This window comes from Oncorhynchus clarkii, chromosome 5, assembly GCF_045791955.1.
Source record: "Oncorhynchus clarkii lewisi isolate Uvic-CL-2024 chromosome 5, UVic_Ocla_1.0, whole genome shotgun sequence".
Lineage (NCBI taxonomy): Eukaryota > Metazoa > Chordata > Actinopteri > Salmoniformes > Salmonidae > Oncorhynchus > Oncorhynchus clarkii.
This window is the reverse complement of record NC_092151.1, coordinates 3521320-3533300: the sequence shown is the minus strand read 5'-3', so window position 1 is coordinate 3533300 and position 11981 is coordinate 3521320. Positions and strand designations below refer to the sequence as shown.

The window sequence follows — 11981 nt, the reverse complement described above, 5'->3', positions numbered from 1 at the left end:
CACCAGCTGCCTAGAAAGCGCCACCAGCTGCCTAGAAAGCACCACCAGCTGCCTAGAAAGCACCACCAGCTGCCTAGAAAGCGCCACCAGCTGCCTAGAAAGCACCACCAGCTGCCTAGAAAGCACCACCAGCTGTCTAGAAAGCGCCACCAGCTGCCTAGAAAGCACCACCAGCTGCCTAGAAAGCACCACCAGCTGCCTAGAAAGCACCACCAGTTGTCTAGAAAGCACCACCAGCTGCCTAGAAAGCACCACCAGCTGCCTAGAAAGCACCACCAGTTGTCTAGAAAGCACCACCAGCTGTCTAGAAAGCGCCACCAGCTGTCTAGAAAGCACCACCAGCCCCACTTCAAATTCAAATCCTTCTGACTTCATGAACCATCGGGAGTTTTCCATAGGAATACAGTGGATGACGTCAGTGCTATTTGGGCTGGTCGATATGGCCAAAATATTATATTGTGGTATTTCAAAATAAATTGAAAGGTATTTTATGTTTTTGAATACTAAAAGTACTACATTTTCTTTGAGTAATAAGTGATTTAAACAAATGTTGCAATTGCAATTTGACCTGCAAATTAGAGCAAAACACTTTGGGTGAACTGTTGGAATCATGGAAAAAGAATAATTATTGCAATTCTATAGTTAGGATATAATAGTGGGCACTTTGAATACAGTGTTTGACATGACTAGGATATCAGGACCCTGTCTTTCTAAAATAATTTGTAAAAATCAAAATAACTTCACAGTTCTTCATTGTAAAGGGTTTAAAGACTGTTTCCCATGTTTGTTCAATGAACCACAAACAATGAATGAACCTGCGCCTGTGGAACGGTCGTTAAGACACTAACAGGTTACAGACGGTAGGCAATTAAGGTCAGAGTTATGAAAACTCAGGACACTAAAAGAGGCCCTTCTACTGACTCTGAAAAACAGATGTGGCCAGGGCAATAAATTGCAATGTCCATACTGTGAGACGCCTAAGACAGCGCTACAGGGAGACAGAACAGACAGCTGATCGTCCTTGCAGTGGCAGACCACGTGTAACAACACGTACACAGGATTTGTACATCTGAACATCACACCTGCGGCACAGGTACAGGATGTCAACAACAACTGCCTGAGTTACACCAGAAACGCACAATCCCTCCATCAGTGCTCAGACTGTCCGCAATAGGCTGAGAGGGGGCTTGTAGGCAGGTCCTCACCAGACATCACCGGCAACAACGTCGCCTATGGGCACAAACCCACCGTCGCTCGACCAGACAGGACTGGCAAAAAGTGTCTCACCAGGGGTGATGGTTGGATTCGCGTTTATCTGTCGAAGGAATGAGCGTTACACCGAGGCCTGTACTCTGGAGCGGAATCGATTTGGAGGGTCCGTCATGGTCTGGGGCGGTGTGTCACAGCATCATCGGACTGAGCTTGTTGTCATTGCAGGCAATCTCAACGCTTTGTGTTACAGGGAAGGCATCCTCCCCCCTCATGTGATACCCTTCCTACAGGCTCATCCTGACATGACCCTCCAGCATGACAATGCCAACAGCCATACTGCTCATTCTGTGCGTGATTTCCTGCAAGACAGGAATGTCAGTGTTCTGCCATGGCCAGCGAAGAGCCCCGATCTCAATCCCATTGAGCACGTCTGGGACCTGTTGGATCGGAGGGTGAGGGCTAGGGCCATTCCCCCCAGAAATGTCCGGGAACTTGCAGGTGCCTTGGTGGAAGAGTAGGGTAACATCTCACAGCAAGAACGGGCAAATCTGGTGCAATCCATGAGGAGGAGATGCACTGCAGTACTTAATGCAGCTGGTGGCCACACCAGATACTGCCTGCTACTATTAGCAGGGGGGGGGTGAAAATCAAAAGTGTCATATAAAGTGCTAGTGGATTTGTATTCAGAAGCAAAGTAAAAACAGCATCGTTGACATCAACATAGTACACATAAGAGCATGTGCTGCATTGAACATGCAGACTGAACACTAGAGACTCCTGGTCAAGGAACAACAACTGCACACCTTGAGTGACTCAAGAGAGATGAGATGACTTAAGTAGCGTTGTAAACGATAACTATTGGACGTTACACAAGGCGAATCACCTTTAACAAAGGAAATACCATTATATTAGGTAAATTAAAAACCCAAACCGGTCCGTGCATCAATACTGGTATATCATAAAATACGGTATACCACCCAGCCCTAAACGCTATCACTATGTACTGGTTTTAATATCGATGGTTAAATTAGGTGAAAAGGAGACTGGAGTGCCACTAAGGTAAGAGTTAGGGTTATGGTTAAGGTAAGGACTATGGTTAGGGTTAGGGACGTCCCAAGGATCCGTGATGGCATCACCAACCATATGTTACAACGCTTGTTTACGGAAGACAGAGGTGAATACTGTGCTAATTATGTGTCTGAGTCTCTGAACACCTGTGTGTAACCGAAGGCAATACACCAGAAAAGTGCTCTAATTGAAGAATACTTTCGGCTTCAACTGTGTTAATCCCGGTAAAAAAAATTAAACAAATGTTTTTTTTAACAGTGTACAGTAAGTATTGTTTATTTTTTTTGCATTGTGAAATTATTTTTGATTTGATGTGAACGCAGATGGATTTATGTTTCTAAACCCATATCACAAGCGATGATTATTAACGTTTCTAAACGTTAAAACAGAGCTCACATGGAGCCATCTGTCCGCAGTACCATCATCAACTGTGAACCCAAAGGGACCGGCTGTAGAGCCGCCTTGGGCTCCTGAAAACTCGGGTTGGGCTTCGCTAGACGACTACGTTTGGCATTACAACGCAATCTAGTTAGTTCAATTTCGTCTCACAATTGTTCATCAAATCCGAGTTGAATTATTATCGGCGACCAAAGATAATACATTTGATACGTACCCATGTTAAAAGGCTGTCGCACAGTTCAACTCGATCCACAGAATTCAAGGTACTCATCGTATTTGTAGTTCAATTTAATCCACAGAGATCGCTCTTATTTATCAGAAAAAAATGACTAGACAGTCGGCTCGGCGAGATGAAATCAACAACACGACTGATCAACTGGATTAAACAAAACGAGGATTTATTTCGACGAAAAACGCTACTCGGTTTCCCGACAGGATAGATACGGTCCCACCGCCTCTTTTCACGTATAGAAACACATACAGCGTCGAATATAAAAAGGTTATTTTATCAGTAAACAGTCACGTTGAGACACATCCACCGGTCTATCCTCTTCTGTCAAGCTTTTTTCCAACCAGCTGGGGGGAAAAAGATGCCACCCTTTTTGGACCGAAGCTCTGAGCCTGAATAAGATCAACCGTCTTTTATCAAAGTTAGTAAATTCTGAATCCCTCTCAATATTAAATAATCGTAAGCATATAGAAAAAAGGTCAAATAAATATCAAATAACTTACTCCATGAACATTTTAATAAATACATCGGGTTGAATTTAGTGCAGGCAGTCCTTGGGACGCCAAAGCTACGTAGGCTAGAAAAAAGGACCCCTGTAAGAACATGAAAGTGGAGCAACTAATTAAAAGGGTGAGACTTTTAGCTTGTAGCAGATGTATTTTACCCTATTTGCAGTCTTATTGTCCATAGTTAAAACATGCGACAGATATAAGTGACATGTAACTAACTATACCTCTGTGTTGTATGGTCTGTAGCTAGTTCCATTTAGATATAATTGACATGTAACTATACCTCTGTGTTGTATGGTCTGTAGCTAGTTCCATTTAGATATAATTGACATGTAACTATAACTCTGTGTTGTATGGTCTGTAGCTAGTTACATTTAGATATACTTCACATGTAACTATACCTCTGTTGTATGGTCTGTAGCTAGTTACATTTAGATATAATTCACATGTTGTAACTCTGTTGTATGGTCTGTAGCTAGTTCCATTTAGATATAATTCACATGTTGTAACTCTGTTGTATGGTCTGTAGCTAGTTATATTTAGATAGGGCATGCGACAGATATAATTCACATGTAACTATACCTCTGTGTTGTATGGTCTGTAGCTAGTTCCATTTAGATATAATTCACATGTAACTATACCTCTGTGTTGTATGGTCTGTAGCTAGTTCCATTTAGATATAATTCACATGTAACTATAACTCTGTGTTGTATGGTCTGTAGCTAGTTATATTTAGATATAATTCACATGTAACTATACCTCTGTGTTGTATGGTCTGTAGCTAGTTATATTTAGATATAATTGACATGTAACTATACCTCTGTGTTGTATGGTCTGTAGCTAGTTCCATTTAGATATAATTGACATGTAACTATACCTCTGTGTTGTATGGTCTGTAGCTAGTTCCATTTAGATATAATTGACATGTAACTATAACTCTGTGTTGTATGGTCTGTAGCTAGTTACATTTAGATATACTTCACATGTAACTATACCTCTGTTGTATGGTCTGTAGCTAGTTACATTTAGATATAATTCACATGTTGTAACTCTGTTGTATGGTCTGTAGCTAGTTCCATTTAGATATAATTCACATGTTGTAACTCTGTTGTATGGTCTGTAGCTAGTTATATTTAGATAGGGCATGCGACAGATATAATTCACATGTAACTATACCTCTGTGTTGTATGGTCTGTAGCTAGTTCCATTTAGATATAATTCACATGTAACTATACCTCTGTGTTGTATGGTCTGTAGCTAGTTCCATTTAGATATAATTCACATGTAACTATAACTCTGTGTTGTATGGTCTGTAGCTAGTTATATTTAGATATAATTCACATGTAACTATACCTCTGTGTTGTATGGTCTGTAGCTAGTTATATTTAGATATAATTGACATGTAACTATAACTCTGTGTTGTATGGTCTGTAGCTAGCCCTTGAGTTCTCAACTGAAGGTATGGACCACAGTTCAATCAATTAACTACAATATCCACGCTCTATTTCAGGGTGTAGAAAATGTATTAATCCTCGCTAGCGATATGTCATTTTTTGGGGGCGACCAGACCAAATTCATATAGACATGTAAGTTATTGATCCGTTGTTGTGTTTGAACGCAGGTCTAAGAAGCGGTTGATATGTTATATGTGCGCTATTTCTACGGTTCACGTTACTTTTCTGAGGCTTTTTACTTTAGGTTTTTGTACACCGGCTGAAAATACTTTTTTATTTTAAAGGACAAGCTATTTCACAGCGTTTTAAATGGTTCTCTACACTGTCTAGCTTGTCACAGGCAAACTATTTAGATTTTCTTTGCAACCAGGAAATGGCGGAGCGATTTCTGCGTTATGCACCTTTTCACTTTCATATACAGCACCAGTCAAATGTTTGGACACATCTATTCATTCAAGGGTTTATTTCTTTTGACTATTTTATACATTGTAGAAAAGTAGTGAAGATATCAAAACTATGAAATAACACACAGAATCATGTAGTAACCAAAAAAGTGTAAAACAAATCAATATCTTTTATAGTCACCATTTGCCTTGACCGCTTTGCACACTCTTGGCATTATCTCAACCAACTTTATGAGGAATGTTTTTCCAACATTCTTGAAGGAGTTCCTACATATGCTGATCACTTGTTGGCTGCTTTTGCTTCACTCTGCGGTACAACTCATCCCAAACTATCACAATTGGGTTGAGGTCGGGTGATTGTGGAGGCCAGGTCATCTGATGCAGCACTCCATCACTCTCCTTCTTGGTCAAATAGCCCTTACACAGCCTGGAGGTGTGTTGGGTCATTGTCCTGTTGAAAAACAAATGTTAGTCCCAGTAACCGAAAGGTTGCTGGATCGAATCCGCGAGCTGACAAAGTAAGAAATCTGCCGTTCTGCACTTGAACAAGGCAGTTAACCCACTGTTCCCTGGTAGGTTGTCATTGTAAATAATAATTTGTTCTTAACTGGCTTGCCAAGTAAAAAAATAAATGTGCAAACCAGATGGGATGGCGTATCACTGCAGAACGCTGTAGTAGCCATGCTGGTTAAGTGTGCCTTGAATTCTAAATAAATCACAGACAGTGTCACCAGCAAAGCACCACCACCTACCTCCATGCTTCATGGTGGGAACCACACATGCAGAGATTATCCGTTCACCTACTCTGCGTCTCACAAAGACATGGTGGTTGGAACCAAAAATCTCAAATTTAGACAGATTTCCACCTGTCTAATGTCCAATGCTTGTTTTTTTGGCACGAGTGAGTCTCTTCTTCTTAGTGGTTTCTTTGTAGCAATTCAACCATGAAGGCCTGATTCACACAGTCTCCTCTGAACAGTTGATGTTGAGATGTGTCTGTTACTTGAACTCTGTGAAGTATTTATTTAGCCTGCAATCTGAGGTGCAGTTAACTCCCATTAACTTACCCCTCTGCAGCAGAGGTAACTCTGGGTCTTCCTTTCCTGTGGCGGTTCTCATGAGAGACAGGTAACTCTAATGAACTTATCCTCTGCAGCATAGGTAACTCTGGGTCTTCCTTTCCTGTGGCGGTCCTTATGAGAGCCAGTTAACTCTAATGAACATATCCTCTGCAGCATAGGTAACTCTGGGTCTTCCTTCCCTGTGGTGGTCCTCATGAGAGCCAGTTTCATCATAGTGCGGGATGGTTTTTGCGACTGCACTTGAATAAACTTTCAAAGTACTTAATGTTCCCTATTGACTGACCTTCATGTTTTGAAGTAATGATGGACTGTCGTTTCTCTTTGCTTATATAAGCTGTTCTTGCCATAATATGGACTTGGTCTTTCACCAAATAGGCCTATCTTCTGTATACCCCCCTTTTCACAACTGATTGGCTCAAATGCATTAAGAAAGGAAGAAATTCCACAAATTAACATTTTTACGCATGGCAAACCTGTAAATTGAATTGCATTCCAGGTGACTACTTGGTGAAGCTGGTTGAGAGAATGCCAAGAGTGTGCGAAGCTGTCATCAAGGCAAAGGGTGGCTACTTTGAAGAATCTCAAATTTAAAATATATTTTGTTTAACTTTTTATTTTCATATTACATGATTCCGTGTGTGTTATTTCATAGTTTTGATGTCTTCACTATTATTCTACAATTTTAGAAAATAGTATATAAAAAAAATATTTGAAAAACTGACTGGTGAAAGAATCTATCAAATACAAAAGACACTTGCTGTGCGAAGTGACGACCTCGGAAATGAGACATCCTCTCACTTCGCTTTTCCATTGGGCTGTTCCTTATTTCCTCCGTTTCTCAAAAATACAACTTTCCTAAACTACCTACACTAAGTATATATTTTGTGTTTGATAACTTTCTCATAAGTGAGATATTTTTAAGTTTCAAATGTTTCCAAAACTGCGTCGCGTGTGAGCGGTGCATATTTGCGTTTTAGAAGGGGCGTTTCCCCTCAGAAAGCTAAAAGGGAATGTCCAATGGCAGAATGGCCGACATGTACTCTCTGTTCTAACCCAGGTCTGTAGGATATGATTAAGTGGCATGGATGAAAACAATGGAAATGGGGAGGTGGACTATTTGCTGCAAGTTGAAGACTCAATCATAGAAGGAGTCAGCAACCCGGTCTTGTTTGTGGTCGTTCTCAGTGTCACGTTCCTGTGTGGACTGGTAACTCTGCTCTGCAGGTAGGCCTGTTGTACTTCTATTCACAGCCTATGGGAATGGTGGTGTTTTTGAAACCTGTTATTTAGCTTTTTTTTTTTATGTTTGAGTTTCCTGTTTTTGTTTTTAACTGATATGCCAGTGAACGTTCTTGTTAGTAAGTTGTTTTCTAATATCCTGAAAGAAAGTGTTTTTTTTTTTCTTTCTTCATTCTACTCACGTCGACCTGCAGAAATGAGCAGCAGAACATCCACCCAGAGAACCAGGAACACGTTCGTGCCGTCCGACAGCAGCTGCAGTCTGACTCGCAGGTGAGAAGATGTTACAATGACTGCTCCCGTGTCCAGCGTGTTGTTACTTCCTTCTCCTTGAAAGTATCACACAACACCCTTTAAAAAATAAATCTCAAATCAAAGTTTATTGCTCACGTTTTACAGGATACAGGGTGTAAACGGTGCTGTGAAATGCTTAATTTACTAGCTCTCCCTCAAAAGTGCAATACACTCTCTTCCTCTCTTACTCTTTTCTCTCCTCTCCCTCTGTCTCTCTCTCTCTCTCTCTCTTCCCCCCTCTCTCTCTCTCTTCCCCCCTCTCTCTCTCTCTTCCCCCCCCTCTCTCTTCCCCCCCTCTCTCTCCCCCCCCCTCTCTCTCTCTCTCTCTCTCTCTCTCTCCCCCCCCCCCCTCTCTCTCTCCTCTCTTCTCTCTTCTCTCTCTCTCTCTCTCTCCCCCCCCTCTCTCTCTCCTCTCTTCTCTCTTCTCTCTCTCTCTCTCTCTCTCTCTCTCTCTCTCCCCCCCCCTCTCTCTCTCTCCCCCCTCTCTCAGGAAGGTGAACCAACAGAGCCCAGGCAGCAGTTCTATACAGACATGTCCTGTCCAGTGTGTCTACAGCAGGCCGTGCTGCCTGTGGAAACCAACTGCGGACATCTCTTCTGTGGTTAGTGGGACCATATGTTTAAATACGGCATTAGGGTCTGTCGTGCTCTGTCTTTTCAACTAAGAAGAAGGAATCTGAACTAGCTACAATAAAACTGATATAGCCGTTGGATAGATGCATTCAGTGGATATAAACACTTTTTTGTTGCATTTTCAAGGTTCTTGTATAATTGCATATTGGCGATATGGGACATGGCTTGGTGCTATCAACTGTCCCATCTGCAGACAAATGGTAAGACGTCTTCAAATACCTATTATAACTTGTGTTTACTGTCAATACATGTCATCATGCACATAGTAATACTACTCGTACATAGTGCTGAAGTTGCTACTATACTCTTGCTATGTTCTCATTTTGATTCTTAAATAAAAGGAAAATAACATTTTCAAGACAGTTATTGCACAGTGCTGCAGTTGTTCTTTGTGCACTGACCCCTCTACCCTGACCCCTCTACCCTGACCCCTCTACCCTGACCTCTCTACCCTGACCCCTCTACCCTGACCCCTCTACCCTCACCCCTCTACCCTATGTGAACAGGTGACCCTGCTGTTCCCTCTCTTTCATGAGCATGCCGCCCCTCAGCAGGTACAGGATGGAACGGTTGAACCGCTCCTCATCCTCCGGGATCTCAACGACTACAACCGCAGGTTCTCAGGACAACCCCGATCGGTATGTATTTCAAATCCAATGTTTATTTGTCACATGCGCAGAATACGCAGAATACGCAGAATACAACATCTTAGTGAAATGCTTACTTTGTCTTATGCAGTCAGAGGCAGGTTGTCTGAGTGATTGATACATGTGTATGTGAGGGTCAATTCTCTCCCTGCGGAATAGTTCAAATCAATATTTATTGAAAGCAGAGTTGGCCGCAGGGCGGCAGGGTAGCCTAGTGGTTAGAGCGTTGGACTAGTAACCGGAAGGTTGCAAGTTCAAAACCCCCGAGCTGACAAGGTACAAATCTGTCGTTCTGCCCCTGAACAGGCAGTTAACCCACTGTTCCTAGGCCGTCATTGAAAATAAGAATTTGTTCTTAACTGACTTGCCTGGTTAAATAAAGGTAAAAAAAAAAAAGGCAGATAGATGGAGGCAGATACTACTCACATTGAAATGCTTTGGGCTTGTTTCTCAGACCCTGAATCCCATCTCAATAGCCTATTAATTGATGATAGGCTTTACTGAAGTTGTGAGATGTTGCAAGTCAAGAAATTGAGATCCATTGTGAGATTTAGATTGCAGATAGATGGGCCTAGTGCACGGTTCTGACTCGGTCTGCATGTTGGCTGACCTGCCTGTACTGTGTCCCTCTCTCTCCGTCCCTCGCTAGCTCCATGTGTTTGTGTTCTCGGAAGTACGGAAACTAACCAGTCTCCTCCGTTCCAAAAACACTGAATCTTTAGGAGTCCATTCCTAGCCGACTCGAATCTTGACACTCAGAAATGGGAGTCGACACCAGGAGTCGAGGAGTCAATGATTTTGGAGTCGACTCTCCACAACTACGAAATCGTCGTTAACAGTTAGGAAAATGTCAGAGAAAGGCAAGCGACAGCCGTGAAGTCCTGTATGACTTTGAGAAGTTAAATGCTACCTTTTTGAGATGGAATTCATATTCAGTAATGGTAGTACTGGTACAATGCTTAACCATCTGAAAGAGACCAACTCTAAACGTTGTTGGCAGTAGTGCAGCTGCATTGTGAATTCACATGGAATTTTATGATTTTTTTTCTTATCGCTTTAATGGGAAACCGATAATATAAGAAAATGGCAGTTTAAAACGTGAGGAGAAATTGGCCATTTGTCACATCCTTAGTATTAATGTCGTTACACTAAATCCTTTTCTCCCATCTCAGCTGATGGACCGGCTGCGTGACGTCCCCACGTTGCTGCGCCACCTCTTCAGGGAGATGTTCTCCGTAGGGGGCCTGTTCTGGATGTTTCGTATCCGTATCCTGCTGTGTCTGATCGGGGCTCTGACCTACCTGATCTCCCCTCTGGACTTCATCCCCGAGGCTCTGTTCGGTCTGCTAGGCTTCCTGGACGACTTCTTCATCATCCTGCTTCTGTTCATCTATATCTCTATCATGTATAGAGAGGTGGTGACCCAGAGACTGGCAGGATGATGACACCCGTTCAGTTCGGCTGCGGGGAAATTTGATTGTGATGCAGGAGCCAGGAGGACAATATATGCCATGGACATAGTAACTGATCGTCGCTTAGCTTCAGGTCAAAGACACAGTGAGAGGGCTCTGTTGCTTTGGACAGGAGTTCCATCATGCAGAAGTGAGGGGACTAGTTAATGGGTCTGTTGGCAAAATGGTTCTTATTGGCAGGTTGTTATTTCATCAGCTGATGTAATCCTATTGAATATGCTAATCTAAAATGTGTGTGTGTGTGTGTGTGTGTGTGTGTGAGACGGGGCTGGGACAATAAACGGATAATTACTGACATTGCATTCCTCTTATGTTGTTGGACATATTTTTTTGTTATTTTGCTACACATTCCTGTCGATTTGTTCTAAAAACCATTTGTTTGGTCAACAGTAATAGCCTATGAATTTAGTTTATTCCTGCTATCAAAGTATCTGCCTGTTGCTGTTTCGCTTTCGGCTGCTCTCTAGCTTCCTCTCCCCACTGCATAGGGAGGAGGGGGCCACGCATTCTGAGAAGCACAAGCGTATGACCTTTGGGGGGGGTAAAAATAAAATTGCAAGGGGGAAAAATACAGCAACTACTCTTCTAGTTACAGAGAGAAGTCACTGCTTTTTTTTGTAAGTATATTTTCTTTTCACCTCTTAATGTTGAGTTCATGGCACCAGTTTACAACCGGAGCTTTAGTATGGTTTTGATGCGCCTCGGAGGAGAGAGATCCAATTTTGTAGTGAATAGGCCTACTTTAAGTAGCTTTAGGCGTAGTTGCTGGAATCGAAGGAAACTTGGAGGACATTGGACTTAAAAAATTTGAGTGATTTAGTCAATTAGCCAACATATCAACAATATCATATTTAGAGTTAGCAATCTAAGGATTTTAAGTTCCAACTTCCTCATGTGGTGAATAATACAAGATGGCTGAACATTTTCTGAAGAGACAAAAAAATGTATCTGATAATTCAGTTTTGTTTTCTCTTTTGACAGGTCGCACATCAAAATGTTGGATCTCCCGTTCCCTGGATATGTTACTTCTAGGCGACCAGAGTCCTGTCGGCAATCTAAAGTAACTGCCCATAAAATATATATATATGTTTATCGTTGTGTTGTATTATCGGAACAAAAATAGTTTAATGTATTGAAAATATGGATTGGTGTGTGTTTTTTGAGAAATTAGCATGTTACCAAAATAATGGCAGATGAATTTAATCTTGTCGTTTGTACACATGGCTGTACTGCAGCATGACTGGTCAACTAATTTATTAATTTAACTAATTGACTGGTCAACTAATTTATTAATTTAACTAATTGACTGGTTAACTCATGTATTAATTTAACTAATTGA

At 41.8% G+C, this 11981-nt stretch overlaps 2 protein-coding genes across 3 annotated transcripts in view; one reads left to right on the top strand and one right to left on the bottom strand.

The window, feature by feature from the left end:
* The window catches only part of LOC139408263 (protein Hook homolog 3-like), an 80980-nt gene extending 77786 nt beyond the window's left edge, over window positions 1-3194 (bottom strand). The window contains exon 1 of the mRNA XM_071151948.1: window positions 2894-3194. Coding sequence (XP_071008049.1) covers window positions 2894-2950 — 57 coding nt within the window. The 5' untranslated portion in view covers window positions 2951-3194. The remainder of the gene's footprint in view (window positions 1-2893) is intronic.
* Window positions 3195-3457: 263 nt separating this feature from the next.
* On the top strand, window positions 3458-10944 carry LOC139409825 (E3 ubiquitin-protein ligase RNF170-like). 2 transcript variants are annotated; one of them, XM_071155210.1, is made up of 7 exons: window positions 3458-3538; window positions 7415-7581; window positions 7791-7869; window positions 8381-8492; window positions 8650-8723; window positions 9030-9161; window positions 10343-10944. In XM_071155210.1, the coding sequence occupies exons 2-7, from the start codon at window positions 7439-7441 to the stop codon at window positions 10610-10612; spliced, it is 810 nt and encodes a 269-aa protein (XP_071011311.1). In that variant the 5' UTR covers window positions 3458-3538; window positions 7415-7438; the 3' UTR covers window positions 10613-10944. The 2 variants fall into 2 exon arrangements, with proteins under 2 accessions (XP_071011311.1, XP_071011312.1); XM_071155211.1 differs by lacking the exon at window positions 3458-3538 and adding an exon at window positions 4789-5003 and having other exon boundaries at window positions 10343-10856.
* Window positions 10945-11981: the final 1037 nt, after the last annotated feature.

Excerpts from the sequence above, each read along its gene's own strand:
- LOC139409825 (XM_071155210.1), top strand. The coding sequence starts at position 7,439 with ATGGATGAAAACAATGGAAATGGGGAGGTGGACTATTTGCTGCAAGTT. Across the intron at positions 7,870-8,380 it reads AGCTGCAGTCTGACTCGCAG|GAAGGTGAACCAACAGAGCC; the intron begins GTGAGAAGATGT and ends CCCCTCTCTCAG. Across the intron at positions 8,724-9,029 it reads GTCCCATCTGCAGACAAATG|GTGACCCTGCTGTTCCCTCT; the intron begins GTAAGACGTCTT and ends CTATGTGAACAG.